This window comes from Malaclemys terrapin, chromosome 10 (assembly GCF_027887155.1).
Source record: "Malaclemys terrapin pileata isolate rMalTer1 chromosome 10, rMalTer1.hap1, whole genome shotgun sequence".
NCBI lineage: Eukaryota > Metazoa > Chordata > Testudines > Emydidae > Malaclemys > Malaclemys terrapin.
Window position 1 is genome coordinate 39,351,972 of NC_071514.1, and position 19,607 is coordinate 39,371,578.

The 19,607-nt window shown below is 47.6% G+C and overlaps 1 protein-coding gene across 1 annotated transcript; it reads right to left on the minus strand.

Annotated features, from left to right (window-relative positions):
* Positions 1–7,115: 7,115 nt before the first annotated feature.
* On the minus strand, positions 7,116–14,025 carry LOC128844477 (uncharacterized). The gene is made up of 3 exons (XM_054042239.1): positions 13,074–14,025; positions 11,694–12,123; positions 7,116–7,119 (listed from the first exon to the last, which is right to left on the minus strand). The coding sequence occupies exons 1-3, from the start codon at positions 13,612–13,614 to the stop codon at positions 7,116–7,118; spliced, it is 975 nt and encodes a 324-aa protein (XP_053898214.1). The 5' UTR covers positions 13,615–14,025.
* Positions 14,026–19,607: the final 5,582 nt, after the last annotated feature.

A 19,607-nucleotide genomic window follows, 5' to 3' on the forward strand; every position in this document is an offset into this window, starting at 1 on the left:
CCTGTTGCGGGGACCCAGCAGCGCGCACGCTGCGCCCATCCCCTGGCCAGTCGCGTCTGGGCTGCAGCCCAGCTGGTGCAATCCCACAGCGGCCCCGGAGTGGGGGCAGCAGGCCCCAGCCCGCCCGTCCTGCTCGGGTCCCGCAGGCCGCCCCCCTACTCTCCCTACCGCCCGACTGAGTCCTCCCTGCACTCGGGGCCAGGCCGGACTCTCACTCACGGCACCCCGCTCCCCCTGCGTCTCCGGGGCCTCCCTCCAGCACTTGTGGAGGAAGGTGGGGGAGGGGGTTGGGTTTTTGTTTTGTTTTTTGCTGCCACCTTTTTTTTTTTTTTACCCCCCTTCCCCCCCGCGTCCCAATATTTGACCTGGGTGATCTGGTCACCCTAATGTAAGCTACTCCTTGGATTGTGCAACCAAATGGCACTAGCCAATATCTCTGGTCCCAGACACAACCCTAGGAACCTCCATCTTGCAATGTCCAATTATACCTGCTGGACGCTGCAAGCTTATATTAGTTCATCAATTTAACAAAGAAATTGATATGTACCGGGCTTGTTATCCAAAGGGGAGACTCTGACATGCTTCAAACAAAACACACTGCTTCAGGTAGAATAAACAAACAAATTTATTAAATATGAAAGATAGATTTTAAGTGATTATAAGTCAAAGCATAACAGGTTGGATTTGGTCAAATGAAATAAAAGCAAAATGCATTCTAAGCTGATTTTAACACTTCCAGTGCCCTTACAAACTTAGTTGCTTCTCACCACAGGCTGGCTGGTTGCCCTTCAGCCAGGTTCTCCCCTTTGATCAGTGCTTCAGTCGCTTGGTGGTGATGTCTGTAGATGGAGGTGGAAGGGAGAGGAAGAGCATGGCAAATGTCTCTCACTTTTATCATGTTCTTTCTTCCCTCTTGGCTTTGCCCCCCCTTCAGAGTTAGGTAAGCATCACCTCATCGTAGTCCCAAACTGACCAAAGAAATGGGGGTGACTCATTTGAGAGTCCAACAGATCATTTGTTGTTGCCTAGGCCTGTGTCCTTTGTTCCTGTGAGGCTGGGCTGGGTTTGTTTCATACATGCCCTGATGAGGTGTGAACTGCCTCTCTGCTCTTGGAGAGTTTTTGCCTGGGTTTGCTTTAAGCCAAGAGGACACATTCTCAGCTTCATAACTATATACATGAAATTACAACCTACAACATTATTATAACAATGATTACTATAATATTACCATAACAACAATGCTCAGTACATCATGAGCCTTCCGAAGACACCCGACATGACAAACTTTGCATTGAATACCACACAATCATATTATAAGGATGGACATGGGGGTGTAGGGTTTTCCCACAAGGTACAGAATGTCACAGGGCCAAAGTTCGCCCAGCGAGAGGCTGGGTGAAGGACTGCCAGTTCCCCTGGAAGGGGGAGACAATGGAGTTGGGGCACAGCCAGAGACGTTCCCTGAAGAGGACACCGCGGTTCAGGAGTGATGCAGGTCCCCACAGACAACAGAGACAGTGGAGAAGCAGCGACCGAGAACGAGACACCACAAGAGGAGGGCACCCTGCTGATGGACAGAGTTAATTCCAGGCACAACCAGCAGGAGGTGCCATGGTGGTGAGCACAACCCGTTACACAGGGCCAGCATTAGGGGGTGGCAAGCAGAGGCCCAGCAAAGCTAAGATACATGCAGAAGCTGAAGCCCGAGCCCTGCCACCCTGGGCCGAAATCAGATTCATGAAAGGGGTATGGTAGTTTGGAAAGATTGAGAACCACTGTACTACATCATATGCATCATGTGGTCACTTCACCAGATCAGTTGGTGGCTCTGTGGTCATCTCCTTAAGGTGGTAAGTGAAATGACTTGTCTCTTCAAAGAAGCTTTCCTTTCACAATGACCTTTATTGTTCCCACTGTCACCTTCAGCTACTGTAATTATTTTGTTTTTTATATTGTCATAAGCACAGCCTGCAGTTTAAGTTGGCAAGATCAGCAAGATCACAGATGAAACACAGTCTGTTCCCGCCACTGAGTTAGTAGTGAAACAAAATACGGCCATTTTCTTGAGTCATCCTGGGCTTCTGGTGGAAAACAGCTGGGTTCAATAGAGATGGAGGGAAAGTGGGAAACATCATGGTATCTTGAAAGTGGGAATCTGATATAAAGAAGAGATACAGATGCCCAGGTTAGATGTGGGCAAAAGCTAGAGTTGATTTTGCAAGTTCATCAGTTGGATTTTGGCTTTCCAAATCAAAATCCAGACATGATTAAAGTCTGGATCCCATTTAGCCCGAACCCCCAAAATGTGAGATGGGGAAGGAAGTTAAATCCTTCTGATTTTAGCCCATCTTTAGTATTGTTATGAGTGGAATGAGTCCTGTGACCCCAAGCATGGTTGCTGGGCACACTTCGGCATTCTAAGAAGTCACTTTCTGTTTCTTACTGTTGAATGAGAAATGACTGTAATGTACTTTCTCATTTTGCTCTTCTGTCAGTGACTCAGAAACGGCAGCCAGATGAGCTGAAATAATTAGACCCAACCTATGCGTGACAGCTGGCAGATCTGCCCTGTACCGATTCTTACACGGAATTCTGCTACACCTACTTATTACATAAGGTGGGAGGTGCCAGCCATATGTTCTTATTGCCATATTGTTCATAAAGGAAACATCGGGTGGAAGAGAATCCCCTGTAAAGATGAACTGAGAAAAGTCATTGAGTTCATCTTTGACATTAACATTAATGACACTACAGGGCTGGGACAATATAGCAGGTCTTGTGCTCATCAGGACAATAAATACAGCTGGGAAATCAGAATCTATAATCATAGGCAATGATGTAAGCTGTTATAAAAGATGAATCTTTGGACCTATTTGGACCATATGAAAGTAAAGAAAATATGTATTGATCACCTTTCATCATGTTCAAGAAACTGAATTACAATAATAAACATGATGTTCTTGACTCAAAAGCTCAGGGCCCCACGTAGGCACACATCTTTTGCTTAAGGACATCCCAGTCCAGCCAAAGAGAATTCCGAAGGTGGTGAATATGTATTGTATTTCTAATGCATGAGGCACTGAAATTCCCCTAACTGGTAATAGGCCAAGTTACCAAGGAAGATAAATATGTCCTCTTGCTTCATCTAAGCTCCCTAGATCACACCAGTTTGAATGTCACTATGAAGCGATCTATGTCAAATGACAAAGACATGACTAGAGAATGATTCCCTTTAATTGCAAGATGTGGCAATGATAGTAACCCAAAAAGTAATGGTGAGATTCATGAGCTCTAAGGAGCATAAGGGGTAGAGGGCAGTCATTTGTTGAGTGAATAATGGAATATTTGAATTATATATATCTGAGCTCCCTGCTTGAAACATGGTGGCTCTCTAGTACTGCTAATAGTAGTGCGCTATGTAATCCCTAGTTTCAGAGTAGCAGCCGTGTTAGTCTGTATCTGCAAAAAGAACAGGAGTACTTGTAGCACCTTAGAGACTAACACATTTATTAGAGCATAAGCTTTCGTGGACTACAGCCCACTATGCATCCGAAGAAGTGGGCTGTAGTCCACAAAAGCTTATGCTCTAATAAATTTGTTAGTCTCTAAGGTGCCACAAGTACTCCTGTTCTTTTTATGTAATCCCTAGGCCTTGTTCAGCCCTCCAGCTTTCCAAAGTACAGAAGCATTGACCTTGTGCAATTTATCCTGTTGTGGCTCTTTTGATAAGACCAGAAAATGCAATGTCTTGACTGTTCTGCAGGGACATTGCCCTCTCCCGTCCCTCCCTCCCGCCATGACATTTAAGTAAGAGAAGAGGCTTGCTTGTATTCCTTTGCCAGAAACTCTGACTGACCCTCAGAAGAAGCTATGATGCCACTCCCTTTCCCCTTGGTGGATGGCCTGGAAGGCCTCGTCCTCCCTCTGTGCGTGTCAGGCCTGTCTTTCCTCAGTGGAATTTGTATCAATGGGGCCTCCTCCTCTCCCCTCAATGGATGTTGTGGGTAGGGATGAGGAGGAAGCCCCATTGATATGCACCCACCTCCCAGTAGCAGGTGTCGTGAGTGGGGCTGTGTGACTCAGGGACCTCTTGGTGCCAACTGGCAGAGGGAACAGGAGTACATAAGGTTACAGGGATCATCTGGGTCTGGTATCTACGTACTAGTTCATCAAAGGATGTCCCGTACGGTTTCTACAGAAAGCCTGTGTCACACTGATCGTCATAATCATTGAAAAATTTATGTACAGATAATATGTAAGGAGTTAGGTACATATGCTAAAGATTATGCTCTTAAGGTCTGTGAGCTAGGCCTGGTCACCAAAAGGCAATAACATTTCTTTCAGGCAGGAAACACTTGTCTACCTGTCTGCCTATATATAAATTGAATATTGCATACTTCACAATGTATGCCTATTTACAGACTGAGCAAAATGCTAGTTCAAAGATTGCAAAGTCTCCAGGGAAAATTCTCTACAGGGGAAAACAAGCAGCAAGGGCTCCCTTGTTTACAAGTAAAGTCAATGGAACGTTGGAACTATATCCAGAGGTACAGAGGTAAACCGAAAAAAAACAAGGAGTCCAGTGGCACCTTAAAGACTAACAGATTTATTTGGGCATAAGCTTTTGTGGGTAAAAAACCTCACTTCTTCAGATGCATGGAGTGAAAATTACAGATACAGGCATTATATAATGACACATGAAGGGAAGGTAGTTACCTCACAAGTGGAGAACCAGTGTTGACAGGGCCAATTCGATCAGGGTGGATGTAGTTCACTCCCAATAATAGATAAGGAGGTGTCAATTCCAGAAGAGGCAAATCTGCTTTTGTAATGAACCAGTCACTCCCAGTCCCTATTCAAGCCCAAATTAATGGTGTTAAATTTGCAAATGAATTTTAGTTCTGCTGTTTCTCTTTGAAGTCTGTTTCTGAAGGTTTTTGTTCAAGAATAGTTACTTTTAAATCTGTTATAGAATGTCCAGGGAGGTTGAAGTGTTCACCTACTAGCTTTTGTATGTTACCATTGCTGATGTCTGATTTGTATCCATTTATTCTTTTACGTAGGGACTGTCCAGTTTGGCCAATGTACATGGCAGAGGGGCATTGCTGGCACATGATGGCATATAAAACATTAGTAGACGTGCAGGTGAATGAGCCCTTGATGGTGTGGCTGATGTTGTGGGGTCCTCTGATGGTATCACTAGAGTAGATATGGGGACAGAGTAGGCAACAAGGTTTGCTACAGGGATTGGTTCCTGGGTTGGTGTTTCAGTGGTGTGGTGTGTAGTTGCTGGTGAGTATTTGCTTCAGGTTGGGAGGTTGTCTGTAAGCGAGGACTGGCCTGTCTCCCAAGGTCTGCGAGAGTGAGGGATCGTTTTCCAGGATAGGTTGTAGATCATTGATAATGCTCTGGAGAGGTTTTAGCTGGCGGCTGTACGTGATGGCCAGTGGTGTTCTGTTATTTTCCTTGTTGGGCCTGTCCTGTAGTAGGTGATTTTTGGGTACCCATCTCGCTCTGTCAATCTGTTTCCTCACTTCCCCAGGTGAGTATTGTAGTTTTAAGAATGCTCGATAAAGATCTTGTAGGTGTTTGTCTCTGTCTGAGGGATTGGAGCAAATTTGGTTGTATCTTAGGGCTTGGCTGTAGACAATGGATCGTGTGATGTGTCCTGGATGGAAGCTGGAGGCATGTAGTAAGTATAGCGGAGAGTAGGTTTCCGGTATAGGGTGGTGTTTATGTGACCATCACTTATTTGCATTGTAGTGTCCAGGAAGTGGATCTCTTGTGTGGACTGGTCCAGGCTGAGGTTGATGGTGGGGAGGAAATTGTTGAAATTCAGGTGGAATTCTTCGAGGGCCTCCTTTCCGTGGGTCCATATGATGAAGATGTCATCAATGTAGCGCAAGTAGAGGAGGGGCGATAGGGAATGAGAGCTGAGGAAGCGGTGTTCTAAGTCAGCCATAAAAATGTTGGCATACGGTGGGGCCATGCGGGTACCAATAGCAGTGCCACTGACTTGAAGGTATACATTTTCCCCAGATCTGAAATGGTTGTGGGTGAGGACCAAGTCACAAAGCTCAGCAACCAGGCGTGCTGTGGCCTCATCAGGGATACTGTTCCTGACAGCTTGTAGTCCATCCTCAGGTGGAATATTGGTGTAAAGCGCTTCTACATCCATGGTGGCCAGGATGGTGTTTTCAGAGAGATCACCAATGCATTGTAGTTTCCTCAGGAAGTCGGTGGTGTCTCGAAGATAGCTGGGAGTGCTGGTGGCGTAGAGTCTGAGGAGAGAGTCCAAATAGCCAGATAATCCTGCTGTAAGAGTTCCGATGCCTGAGATGATGGGGCGTCCAGGGTTTCCAGGTTTATGGATCTTGGGTAGCAGACACAATACCCCTGGTCGGGGCTCTGGGGATGTGTTTGTGTAGATTTGTTCCTGTGCTGTAGCCGGGAGTTTCTTGAGCAGATGGTGTAGTTTCTTTTGGTATTCCTTAGTGGGATCAGAGGATAGTGGCCTGTAGAATGTGGTGTTGGAGAGTTGCCTGGCAGCCTCTTGTTCATAATCCGACCTGTTCATTATGACTACAGAACCTCCTTTGTCAGCCCCTTTAATTATAATGTCAGAGTTGTTTCTGAGGCTGTGGATGGCGTTGCGTTCTGTATGGCTGAGGTTATGGGGCAAGTGATGCTGTTTGTTCACAATTTCAGCCTGTGCACACCTGCGGAAGCACTCTATGTAGAGGTCCACTCTGTCATTTCGATCGTCAGGAGGAGTCCACGCAGAGTTCTTCTTCTTGTAGTGTCAGTAGGTGGGTTCTTGTGGGTAAGTGCACTATTCAGTGGTGTGTTGAAAATATTCCTTGAGTCGAAGACAACGAAAGTAGGCTTCCAGATCACCGCAGAACTGTATCATGTTCGTGGGGATGGTGGGGCAGAAAGAGAGTCCCCGAGATAGGACAGACTCTTCCACCAGGCTATGTGTGTGGTTGGATAGATTAACAATATTGTTAGGTGAGTTAAGGGTACCACTGTTGTAGCCCCCTGTAGCATGTAGGAGTTTAGATAGTTTATTGTCCTTTTTCCTCTGTAGAGAAGTGAAGCGTGCGAGACGTCCTTCACCTACAGGACAAGCAGCCAGCGTGTTCATCACAGTCAACCTGGTTGTTGAACGCTATCAGAGAAGCTTTGGATAAACTAAATGTCATTATGAAAATGTCATCTTAGTTAAGTTTAGGCTCTAGAAAGTGTGTTATTTTATTTGCTATTTAACCATTTGTTTCCATTCTCCTTGTTTCTTCTTGACTCGCCATTCTTTGTTAAATAAGTGCATGTCTGATTTCACCCTCACCCTAAGTGCTGCGAGTGGAGCCTGAGGTGTAACCGCCAAGCTGGTGTGCGCTGCTCCTGCAGCAGGAGTTGAGCTGTGAATTTGGTGCATTGAGAGTGCAGCGGCCCGTCGCTGTCCTGCAGAAGGGACAGTGGTGCCCACATGCCGGGAGGGGGTCAGGCAGTGCTTAATTTATAATGAAAGTAGTGCCAGGGTTCAAGCAATTAGGTGCTGAGGTGCAAGGAATTTTTTTACATTCATAACTGATGCAGCAAGCCCAGAAGTGCCGGGGCTATGAACTGCCAAGCCCAGAAGTGAGAGGGGCTATGAACTGCCAACCAGAGATGGACCTGGCACAAATTAAGCATGGGGGGAGGGGTTGTGCTGCCTGTGGCCGGGGTGGGGGGCAGGGAGCTGGCTGGCAGGCTCCCTCTGGCTGGGGGCAGGACATGGACAGGGTGGAGAAGGTGGCCCTGCCGAGCCCCATGGAACGCTGTGCCCACACAGGCGTGTTCCAGGCTGCCCGGGGGCAGTGTTTTCCCCAGGAATTGAAATTAGGGGGAGTGTTCGAATTTACAGGCAGGGTCAGGGCTGATGAGGTGTGAGATTGTAAAGGTGAAGGTAGGCTGTATGGCACCACAGTAAAAACTGATAAATGTTTCATGACCATTTTATTAGATTTAACTCATGTTTTAAAATCTTCACACAAATTAAAGTGGGCTACTCAAGCCTTCTATGAAGCACTACATCTACAGCCTTCTTGGTTTCTTGTTATAATTTTGCACAACTCTGTTAATGAACTTCTTGAATGCAATGCGTTCATCTTTGGTGGCTTCTTGTGTGTTCAGTACTTCCATTCCTTCAATTGATATGCTCATTAGTTCATTCACATGATCAGGCAGAAGGCGACTTCTTTCAGATCACAAAATTCTATTCAATGATGAAAAAGAACGCTCAACTGTAGCTGTTGTGACTGGGAGTAGCAAGAGATGAATTCCTACTTCTTTCATCCCAGGAAACAGAACACAAAGATCGGGTCGAGCCACTAGTGATGACAAAAAGGTTGAAGTCAAATCTTCATTCATTTGTCATATGACATTCCACTCTGTGTACAAATTCTCTATTCTGTCCTGAGTGCATGGCAGCCCCATTGCTGGTAGTGCCTCACTCCACTCAACTGTCAGTGTTTTATAGGACAGGGATCTGTAAAAGCTATGTAGAGGTTGAGTACATAAGAACATAAGAATGGCCATAGTGGGTCAGACCAAAAGTCCATCCAGCCCAGTATCCTGTCTACCAACAGTGACAAATGCCAGGTGTCCCAGAGGGAGTGAACCTAACAGGTAATGATCAAGTGATCTCTCTCCTGACATCCATCTCCACCCACTGACAAACAGAGGCTAGGCACACCATTCCTTACCCATCCTGGCTAATAGCCATTAACGGACTTAACCACCATAAATGTATCTAGTTCTCTTTTAAACCCTGTTATAGTCCTAGCCTTCACAACTTCCTCAGGCAAGGAGTTCCATAGGTTGACTGTGTGCTGTGTGAAGAAGAACTTCCTTTTATTTGTTTTAAACCTGTTGCCCATTAATTTCATTTGGTGGCCCCTAGTTCCTATATTATGGTAACAAGTAAATAATTTTTCCTTATTCACTTTCTCCACACCACTCATGATTTTATATACCTCTATCATATCCCCCCTTAGTCTCCTCTTTTCCAAGCTGAAAAGTCCTAGCCTCTTTAATCTCTCCTCATATGGGACCCGTTCCAAATCCCTAATAATTTTAATTGCCCTTCTCTGAACCTTTTCTATTGCCAGTATATCTTTTTTGAGATAAAAACAACAATGAGTCTGGCGGCACCTTAAAGACTAACAGATTTATTTGGGCATAAGCTTTCGTGGGTAAAAACCTCACTTCTTCAGATGCATAGAGTGAAAGTTACAGATGCAGGCATTATATACTGACACATGGAGAGCAGGGAGTTACATTGGCCAAACTGGACAGTCACTACGCAAGAGGATAAATGGACACAAGTCAGATATCAGGAATGGCAATATACAAAAACCTGTAAGAGAACACTTCAGCCTCTGTGGCCACAATATAGCAGATGTAAAAGTAGCCATCTTTCAGCAAAAAAACTTCAGGACCAGACTCCAAAGAGAAACTGCTGAGCTCCAGTTCATTTGCAAATTTGACACCATCAGATCAGGATTAAACAAAGACTGTGAATGGCTATCCAACTACAGAAGCAGTTTCTCCTCCCTTGGTGTTCACACCCCAACTGCTAGCAGAGCACCTCACCCTCCCTGACTGAACTAACCTCGTTATCTCCACACTGATTTATATCTGCCTCTGGAAATTTCCATTACTTGCATCTGAAGAAGTGAGGTTCTTACCCACGAAAGCTTATGCTCCCAATACTTCTGTTAGTCTTAGGGTATGTCTACACTACGGGATTAATCCGAATTTATATAATTCGAATTTGGAAAACAGATTGTATAAAGTCGAATGTATGCAACCACACTAAGCACATTAATTCGGCGGTGTGCGTCCATGTACCGGGGCTAGCGTCGATTTCCGGAGCATTGCACTGTGGGTAGCTATCCCATAGCTATCCCATAGTTCCCGCAGTCTCCTCCGCCCATTGGAATTCTGGGTTGAGATCCCAATGCCTGATGGGGCCAAAAACACTGTCGCGGGTGGTTCTGGGTATATCCTCCCCCCTCTCCAGGAAGCAACAGCAGACAACCGTTTCGCGCCTTTTTCCTGGGTGAACAGTGCAGATGCCATACCACGGCAAGCATGGAGCCCACTCAGCTCAAGACAGCAGTCATGAACATTGTAAATACCTTGCGCCTTATCGTGCAGTTTATGCTGAACAAGAACCTGGAAAACCAGGTGGCGAGGAGCAGGCTACGGCAGCGCGGCGGCGAGAGTGATGAGGATATGGACATGGAATTCTATCGAACCGCGGGACCCGGTCCTTTGGAGATCATGCTGTTAATGGGGCAGGTTATAGCCGTGGAACGCCGATTCTGGGCCCGGGAAACAAGCACAGACTGGTGGGACCGCATAGTGTTGCAGGTGTGGGATGATTCCCAGTGGCTGCGAAACTTTCGCATGCGTAAGGGCACTTTCTTGGAACTTTGTGACTTGCTTTCCCCTGCCCTGAAGCGCCAGAATACCAAGATGAGAGCAGCCCTCACAGTTGAGAAGCGAGTGGCAATAGCCCTGTGGAAGCTTGCAACGCCAGACAGCTACCGGTCAGTCGGGAATCAATTTGGAGTGGGCAAATCTACTGTGGGGGCTGCTGTGATGCAAGTAGCCAAAGAAATCACTGAGGTGCTGCTACGAAAGCTAGTGACTCTGGGAGATGTGCAGGTCATAGTAGATGGCTTTGCTGCAATGGGATTCCCTAACTGTGGTGGGGCGATAGATGGAACCCACATCCCTATCTTGGCACCGGAGCACCAGGGTACCCAGTACATAAACCGCAAGGGGTTCTTTTCAATGGTGCTGCAAGCACTTGTGGATCACAAGGGACGTTTCACCAACATCAACGTGGGCTGGCCGGGAAGGGTTCATGATGCTCGCGTCTTCAGGAACACCACTCTGTTTAAAGGGCTGCAGCAAGGGACTTACTTCCCGGACCAGAAAATAACTGTTGGGGATGTTGAAATGCCAATAGTTATTCTTGGGGACCCAGCCTACCCCTTAATGCCATGGCTCATGAAGCCATACACAGGCAGCCTGGACAGGAGTCAGGAGCTGTTTAACTAAAGGCTGAGCAAGTGCAGAATGGTGGTAGAATGTGCATTTGGCCATTTAAAAGGTCGCTGGCAATCGCTACTGACTCGCTCTGACCTCAGCCAAAGAAATCTCCCCATTGTTATTTCTGCTTGCTGTGTGCTCCACAATCTCTGTGAAAGTAAGGGGGAGACCTTTATGGCAGGGTGGGAGGCTGAGGCAAATCGCCTGGCTGCTGATTACGCGCAGCCAGACACCAGGGCGATTAGAAGAGCACACCAGGAAGCGCTGTGCATCAGAGAAGCTTTGAAAACCAGTTTCATGACTGGCCAGGCTACAGTGTGAAATTTCTGTTTGTTTCTCCTTCATGAAAACCCGCCCCCTTTATTGACTCATTCATTCTCTGTAAGGAACCCACCCTCCCCGTTCCCCCAGCTTTCTTTCAAAGGAAATAAAGTCGCTATCGTTTAAAAATCATGTATTCTTTATTAAGTGATTATAAACATAGGGAGAGAACCAACAAGGTAATCTGGGTGAGGTTTGGGAGGAGGATAGGAGGGAAGTAAAGGACACTGAACAAATTCAATATAATGACAGCCTTTTGGTTGGGCTGTCCACTGGGGTAGAGTGGGAGGGTGCACGGAGCCTCCCCCCCCGCCCACGTTCTTACACGTCTGGGTGAGGAGGATATGGAACATGGTGAGGGGGAAGGGAGGTTATACAGCGGCTGCAGCGGCACTCTGTCATCCTGCTGCAGTTCCTGAAGCTCCACCAGACGCTGGAGCATGTCCGTTTGCTCACGTAGCAGCCCCGGCATTGCAGCCTGCCACCTCTCATCTCGAGCGTCCCTCATGACCTCACGTTCACTGGCATCTTTCCTAAATTTAGATACAGTGTCCTTCCACTCATTCAAATGAGCTCTTTCATTGCAGGTGCATTCCATTATTTCCGTGAACATGTCGTATCGTGTCCTCTTTCTACGCTGCCTTATCTGAGATAGCCTTCGGGACGGAGGAGGGAGGCTTGAAAAATTTGTAGCTGCTGGAGGGAAGGTTGAAAAAAAGGAGAGAAGTTTTTAAAATGATACATTTTACAGAACAATGCTTATATTCTTTCATGGTGAAAAACACTATTCACATTACATAGTACATGTGATTTCAGAACAAGGCCGCATTTTCCATCTTAATATTGAGTGCCTGTGGCTTTGGTGTTAGAGATCACAGACGCAGGTCCGGGCAACAGAATTCAGCTTGCATGCAGCCATGGTAAGCCATTGTCTTTCGGCTTCTGCGCCCTCCTTTCCCACATACCAAGCAAAGCCCATTGACTGCTGCGGTTTTCCTGTTAACCTTCAGCAGCAGAAAACAAATTAACCCCCCCACATCCAATTCTCTGGGATGATCGCTGTACCCCTCCCCCCACCGCGTGGCTGGTAACAGGGAAGATCCCTGCTAGCCAAACGCGAAAAGCTCAGGGCCAACTCCCCCCCGCGCTTGGCTAACTGCAGGGAAGGATTTCTTTTCAGCCACAGGCAAACAGCCCAGTAGGAACAGCCACCTCTGTCCCCTTAATTAAGTTCCCATATTTCAACCAGATTACCATGAGCGATATCACTCTCCTGAGGATTACACAGCAAGATAAAGAACGGATGTTGCTTGAATGCCAGCAAACACCGGGACCATACGCTGCCAGGCTTTGTCAGGCAATGATACCAGATTACTTGCTGCAAGCATGGCATGGTCAAGTGTCCTACCATGGAGGACTGAATAAGGCTGCACTGCCCAGAAACCTTGTGGCAAGGCTTTTGGAGTACCTCCAGGAGAGCTTCATGGAGATGTCCCTGGAGGATTTCCGCTCCATCCTCAGATACGTTAACAGACTTTTCCAGTAGCTGTACTGGCCGCGAATGCATCCCAAGTCCTCAGGGCAAAGTAATCATTAAAAAACGCTTGCTTTTAAAACAAGTTTTATATTTTAAAAGGTAAACTCACCTGAGGTCCCTTCCATGGGGTCATGGTCTTGGATACTGGCTTGGGAGGGTTGGGAGGGTACTTCAGTCAGGCTGAGAAAAAGATCCTGACTGTTGGGGAGAACGGAGTGCTGGGTGCTCTCTGCAAGCTCGTCCTCCTCCTCCTCCTCTTCCCCATCCGCAGAATCCTTAGGTGTAGGTGATGAGACTATCCCCGACCCAGAATCCACGGTCACAGGTGGGGTAGTGGTGGCGGCCCCCCCCAGAATTGCATGCAGCTCGGCGTAGAAGCGGCATGTCCGCAGCTCTGACCCGGAGCAACCGTTTGCCTCCTTTGTTTTTTGATAGGCTTGTCTGAGCTCCTTGACTTTCACGCGGCACTGATCTGAGTCCCTATTTTGGCCTCTCTCCATCATGCCCTTGGAGATTTTTTCAAAAGTTTTGGCATTTCGTCTTTTAGAACCAAGTTCTGCTAGCACTGAATCCTCTCCCCATATAGCGATCAGATCCAGTACCTCCCGTATGGTCCATGCTGGTGCTCTTTTTCGATTATCGGCCTGCATGGTTACCTGTGCTGATGAGCTATCTGTGGTCACCTGTGCTCTCCACGCTGGGCAAACAGGAAATGAAATTCAAATGTTCGCGGGGCTTTTCCTGTCTACCTGGCCAGTGCATCCGAGTTCAGATTGCTGTCCAGAGCGGTCACAATGGTACACTGTGGGATACCATCCCGGAGGCCAATACCATCGAACTGCGGCCACACTAACCCTAATTCAAAATGATAAAATCGATTTTGGCGCTACTCCGCTCGTCGGGGTGGAGTACAGAAATTGATTTAAAGAGCCCTTTATTTCGAATTAAATGGCGTCGTTGTGTGGACGGGTGCAGGGTTAATTCGAATTAACGCTGCTAAATCTGAATTAAAGTCGTAGTATAGACCAGGTCTTTAAGGTGCCACAGGACCCTCTGTTGCTTTTTACAGATTCAGACTAACACGGCTACCCCCTGATACTTTTTTGAGATGAGGAGAACACATCTGTACGCAGTATTCAAGATGTGGGCGTACCATGGATTTATATAAGGGCAATAAGATATTCTCCGTCTTATTTGCTATCCCTTTTTGAATGATTCCTAACATCCTGTTTGCTTTTTTGACCGCCTCTGCACACTATGTGAACATCTTCAGAGAACTATCCATGATGACTCCAAGATCTCTTTCCTGATTAGTTGTAGCTAAATTAGCCCCCAACATATTGTATATATAGTTGGGGTTATTTTTTCCAATGTGCATTACAGTTACTCCTCACTTAAAGTCGTCCTGGTTAACGTTATTTCATTGTTACACTGCTGATCAATTATGGAACATGCTCGTTTAAAGTTGTGCAATGCTCCCTTCTAACGATTAGGGTTACACTTTTCTCTGAGCAAAGCTTGTACTCCACCATGTCTTCCAGAGAAGTTTGCAGCTCCATCAAATGCACAAGCAGCCATCTCTTTGGGGCTCAATTTACAAGCATTTAACTCTTCTAAGATGTGGGTTATCACAGATGCAGCCAATGCGTTTTCTATAACTTGAACATCTAGAAATGCATCTACTGGCCTACCAGTGACATCAAGATAACGTACACAATGACTTAATACTTGATGCCCATTTGCAGTGGTGCATTCATCAGCCATGTATGCAAATTTTCTGAATGCGGTGAGCAAGTTCTTCACTTTTTCAGCTGCTGAGTCTTTCACTGTTGCACTGCATGCTTCTAGCCAGTCAGTTGAGTTTCTTGCAGAAAGATAGTGAGCATTTGCTGGTCTTGTTCGGAACCAGTGTTCAACTTCAGGATGAACAAGTGACAATGCACTTAACGTTGGCCTCCAGTTTGTAGTGTGTGGTATCTCTTGCTTAAATAGAAAGTATGATGCCACAGCCATGTTTGTTCGCATGAACTGTGTTGTGTCTCCAGCATTCTTAACAGCCTCATTAACACTCACCGGTGTTGGCCTTGGTCAGTGGAGACTCAGAGTTCAGAGGTGCTTTCACATGAGTTCACCTCCCAGGTGGGGGCAACAAGGCACCTTGCTCGTTCCTCCAGCTGCTCACGGTTTGCTCTGGCCACTGTTGTTCATTGTGCCACCATTCACTGCATTGCTCTGTTGCCAATGACCCTGCGCCATCACTTTCTGCTGTCACCTGCCATTGTGACCTCTGCGAGTTGGTCTCTTGAGGTTCCACCCAGCTCTCAGTGATTTCAGCTCAGCTCTCAGGCCTTGGCTACACTTGCGAATTACAGCGCTGTAAAGCCGCCCCCAGTGCTGTAACTCACTCCCCCTCCACACTGGCAAGGCATTTGCAGCGCTGCATCTCCGTGACTGCAGCGCTGCATGTACTCCACCTCCCAGAGAGGAATAGCGTGTATTGCGTCGCCGCTGCAGCACCAGTGTGGCCCCCCAATGCGCTGTGACTGGCCTCCAGAAGTATTCGGCAGTATCCCACAATGCTTGTTCTAGTCACTCTGGTCATCAGTTCAAACTCTACTGCCCTGGCCTCAGGTAACCAACCATGTGACCCTCCCTTAAAATTCCACGGGAATTTTAAAAATCCCCTTCCTGTTTGCTCAGCCAGGTGTGGCGTGGAGTGCTATCAGTGAATCTTTCCAGATGACCATGCCTCCACGCGCCAAGCGAGCCCCAGCATGGAGCAATGGCGAGTTGCTGGACCTCATCAGTGTTTGGGGGGAGGAAGCTGTCCAGTCCCAACTGCACTCCAGCCGTAGGAATTATGATACCTTCGGGAAGGTATCAAAGGACATGATGGAAAGGGGCCATGACCGGGACGCCCTGCAGTGCAGGATTAAAGTGAAGGAGCTGCGGAGTGCCTACCGCAAAGCCCCCAACGCAAATGGCCGCTCGGGTGCTCCCTCCGCGGTCTGCCGATTCTACGAAGAGCTGGATGTGATACTTGGGGTTAACCCCACCTCCACTCCGAGCACCACCATGGACACTTCAGAGCCGGTGTGGCGGGAGGGGGAGGAGGAAAATGGGAGTGAGGGTGGTGGGGCGGATGGAGACACCCCAGAATCCCTGGAGCCATGCAGCCAGGAGCTCTTCTCGAGCCAGGAGGAAGGTAGCCAGTCGCAGCGGCTGGTACTTGGTGGAGGACAAACAGAAGAGCAGGTTCCCGGTAAGCAGGTTTTTCTTTTGGGAAGGAATTTTTTCAGTGCAGGCTCTTTGGGAGAGGAGGGTTAGGCATGCATGCCTAGATGCGGAATAGTGCATTGATGTGGTTTATCACATCGCGGTAATTGGCCTCGGTAATCTCTTCGAATGTCTCATCCAGAACGTGTGCAATGTGCTTGCGCAGGTTTATCGGGAGAGCCACCGTGGTCCTTGTCCCAGCCAGGCTAATGTGTCCGCGCCACTGTGCTGCAAGGGGCGGAGGGACCATTGCTGCACACAGGCAAGCTGCATATGGGCCAGGGCGGAAGCCGCATTGCAGTAGAAGACACTCCCTTGCTTCCCAGGTCGCCCTCAGCAGCGAGATATCGTCCAGGACGAACTCCTGTGGAAAATGTTGGGACAGTGTTCAGTGTAGGTGCCCCCTGCAGCTGTTGGCTCTCCCCAAGGCACAGAAACCCAGAGGACAGTACAGCCCTGAAACAATCAGTCCCTCTTATTCACCATTTTGAGGTTCCCGCGGGTTGTGCGCACTCTGTTTGGGATGGGAAAATTATGCTATTCTGTAGACCCTGTGTGTGCCCTCCTTAAGTGCGGGGGAAATCACTACTCTGTCTGCTATAAACAATGCTGCCTCTGTTAAATGTTGCATTTTGCCTATACAGCTGCAACAATCTTGAGACCTCAGCCGTCCCTCTTATCCCCAGCTCAGAGACTGCAAAGACTCAGGAAGAGACCGCGAAAAACCAAAGAAGACATGCTGCAAGAAGTGATGCGGCAATCTATTAAAGAGAATGAAAAAGCACAGAACTGCAGCAGGATCCGCCAGGAAAACGCAGCACAGCGGCGGCAAAGCACGGAGCACCGGCAGCAAAGCATGGATCGGCTCATAAGCATCCCTGAATGCCAAGCAGATGCTATCCAGGAGCTCGTAGCCATATAGAAGGAGCAGTACCACAAACGCAAACGCCCCCCCCCCCAGCCCTTGTCCCAAAATTCTTTCCCTTGTGCCCCACTGTTACCTCCAACCCACTTTCCCCAACTTCCAGGTTCTTCACGTCACCAGCTGCCTCCAACACCAGTATCTTCACCACCCAGCCCTGAAAACCATGACCCTTACCCTTTGCACTCAACCCCCATCACCATGCAGTATAGCTATCCTGAAGTGCAGCACTCACTGCACAGCACACCAGACAGGACATACGCGAATCTGTGATTGTACCATTTCCCACTCCACCCCCTTGCCCTTTCTCATTCCCAAGCAGTTGTGATTCTTTTCAATAAATAAATTTTCTTTTCAATTAATGGATTTTTTTGGCTTTGAAAACATTCTTTATTAATGCATAAAGTAAAAGATTCCTTAGCCCAGGAAATAAACAGGCACTGCAATTCTGCTTAGCAAACACTGATTCCTAAAGATTGGAACTACTGCACTTCACTACCATGCAGGGCACCAGATATCACTGCTGGTTTTCAGCCTCAAATTGCTCCCTCAAGGCATCCCTAATCCTGGCAGCCTCGTGTTGGGCCCCTGTAATAGCCCTGCTTTCTGGCTGTGCAAATTCAGCCTCCAGGTGTTCAACCTCGGAGGTCCATGCCTGAGTGAAGCTTTCACCCTTCCCTTCACAAATATTATGGAGGGTAGAGCACGCGGATATAACCGCGGGGATGCTGTGTTTGGCCAAGTCCAGCTTCCCATACAGAGATTGCCAATGGTCCTTTAAACGGCCAAAGACACACTCCACAGTCATTCGGCACCGGCTCAGCACCTTTCCTGGCCAGCCTATGTTAACGTCAATGAAACGCTCACGGTGATCCACAAGCGCCTGGAGAATCATAGAGAAATACCCCTTCTGATTAACGTACTCGGATGCTAGGTGGGGTGGTGCCAGAATAGGAATGTGCGTCCCATCTATCACCCCTCCACGGTTAGGGAAACCCATTTGTGCAAAGCCATTCACTATGTCCTGCACATTACCCAGAGTCACATTCTGAGTAGGATGCGATTAATGGCCCTGCAAACTTGCATCAACACGATTCCAACAGTTGACTTTCCCACTCCAAACTGGTTTGCGACCGACCGGTAGCTGTCTGGAGTTGCCAGCTTCCAATTTGCAATAGCCACCCGCTTCTCCACTGGCAGGGCAGCTCTCAATCTCGTGTGCTTGCGCCGCAGGGTGGGGGCAAGCTCCTCACACAGTCCCATGAAAGTGGCTTTTCTCATCTGAAAGTTCTGCAGCCACTGCTCGTCATCCCAGACTTCCAGGACGATGTGATCCCACCACTCGGTGCTTGTTTCCCGAGCCCAAAAGCGGCGTTCCACGGTGCTGAGCATGTCCGTGAATGCCACAAGCAATTTCGTGTCATATGCGTTACGCGGCTCGATAGCATCGTCGGACTCCTCACTCTCACTGTCACTTTGGTTCTTAAGGAATAGTTCGAAAGCCAAACATGACAGGCTGGCGAGACTCGTCAGCATACGCCTCAGCAGTTCAGGCTCCATTTCCCGCAGACAGATCGCACTGCACAGAAACCGTTGAAAGATGGCGCCAAAGGTGGACAGAAACAACCCACGGCGCCAGAATGGGAAGAGGTGCTCTGTGGGATAGCTGCCCATAATGCACCGCTCCCAATAGCGCTGCAATTGCCACAAATGTGGCCACGACAATGCGCTGGCAGCTGTCAATGTGGACAGACTGCAGTGCTTTCCCTACTCAGCTGTACGAAGACAGGTTTAACTCACAGCGCTGTACAGCTGCAAGTGTAGCCAAGGCCTCAGTGGGGGAACCTCGCTGCTAGTGCAGACTGGGCCGTCTCTTCCACAAAAACACTGTCCCACAGCAGGTCTATGCACTTAGACCTGATTACACTGGTCTACAATTTTTGAGAAGTCGTCTGCTTCAGAGATAAAATGTGCTATTTATTATGTATTTTGATGTGCTGAATTCAAATATGACAATTAAAACAACTGATTGGCTACTGTTTCTAAGATATTTAAGTTTTTACATTTTATGTCTCTGTATATTGTATAGATAGTAGAGTTTTAATAATAAATTGTAAACCTAGGTCTTTTCATGTGTTTATGGTTGCTTTACATGATAATTTTTCACCTGTCCTGTTTATGTAACACTTTAAAAATCAGCAAAAGGGTTATATAAATAAAGTTTATTATGAAACAAAAGGCAAAAAACTATTATGTACATAGTTTAGTCCTATTCAGTGTCTACTTGGCGCTTCTTGGCTTGTCTCTTGTATTCATTAAATGGAGCATCTCTTGTCACTGTCCAGCAATAGTTTGCAAGCATTGATGGGCTCCATTTGCCCTGATAGCGTTTCTCCATTCTTGCAATGTCCTGGTGAAATCACTCGCCGTGCTCGTCGTTCACTG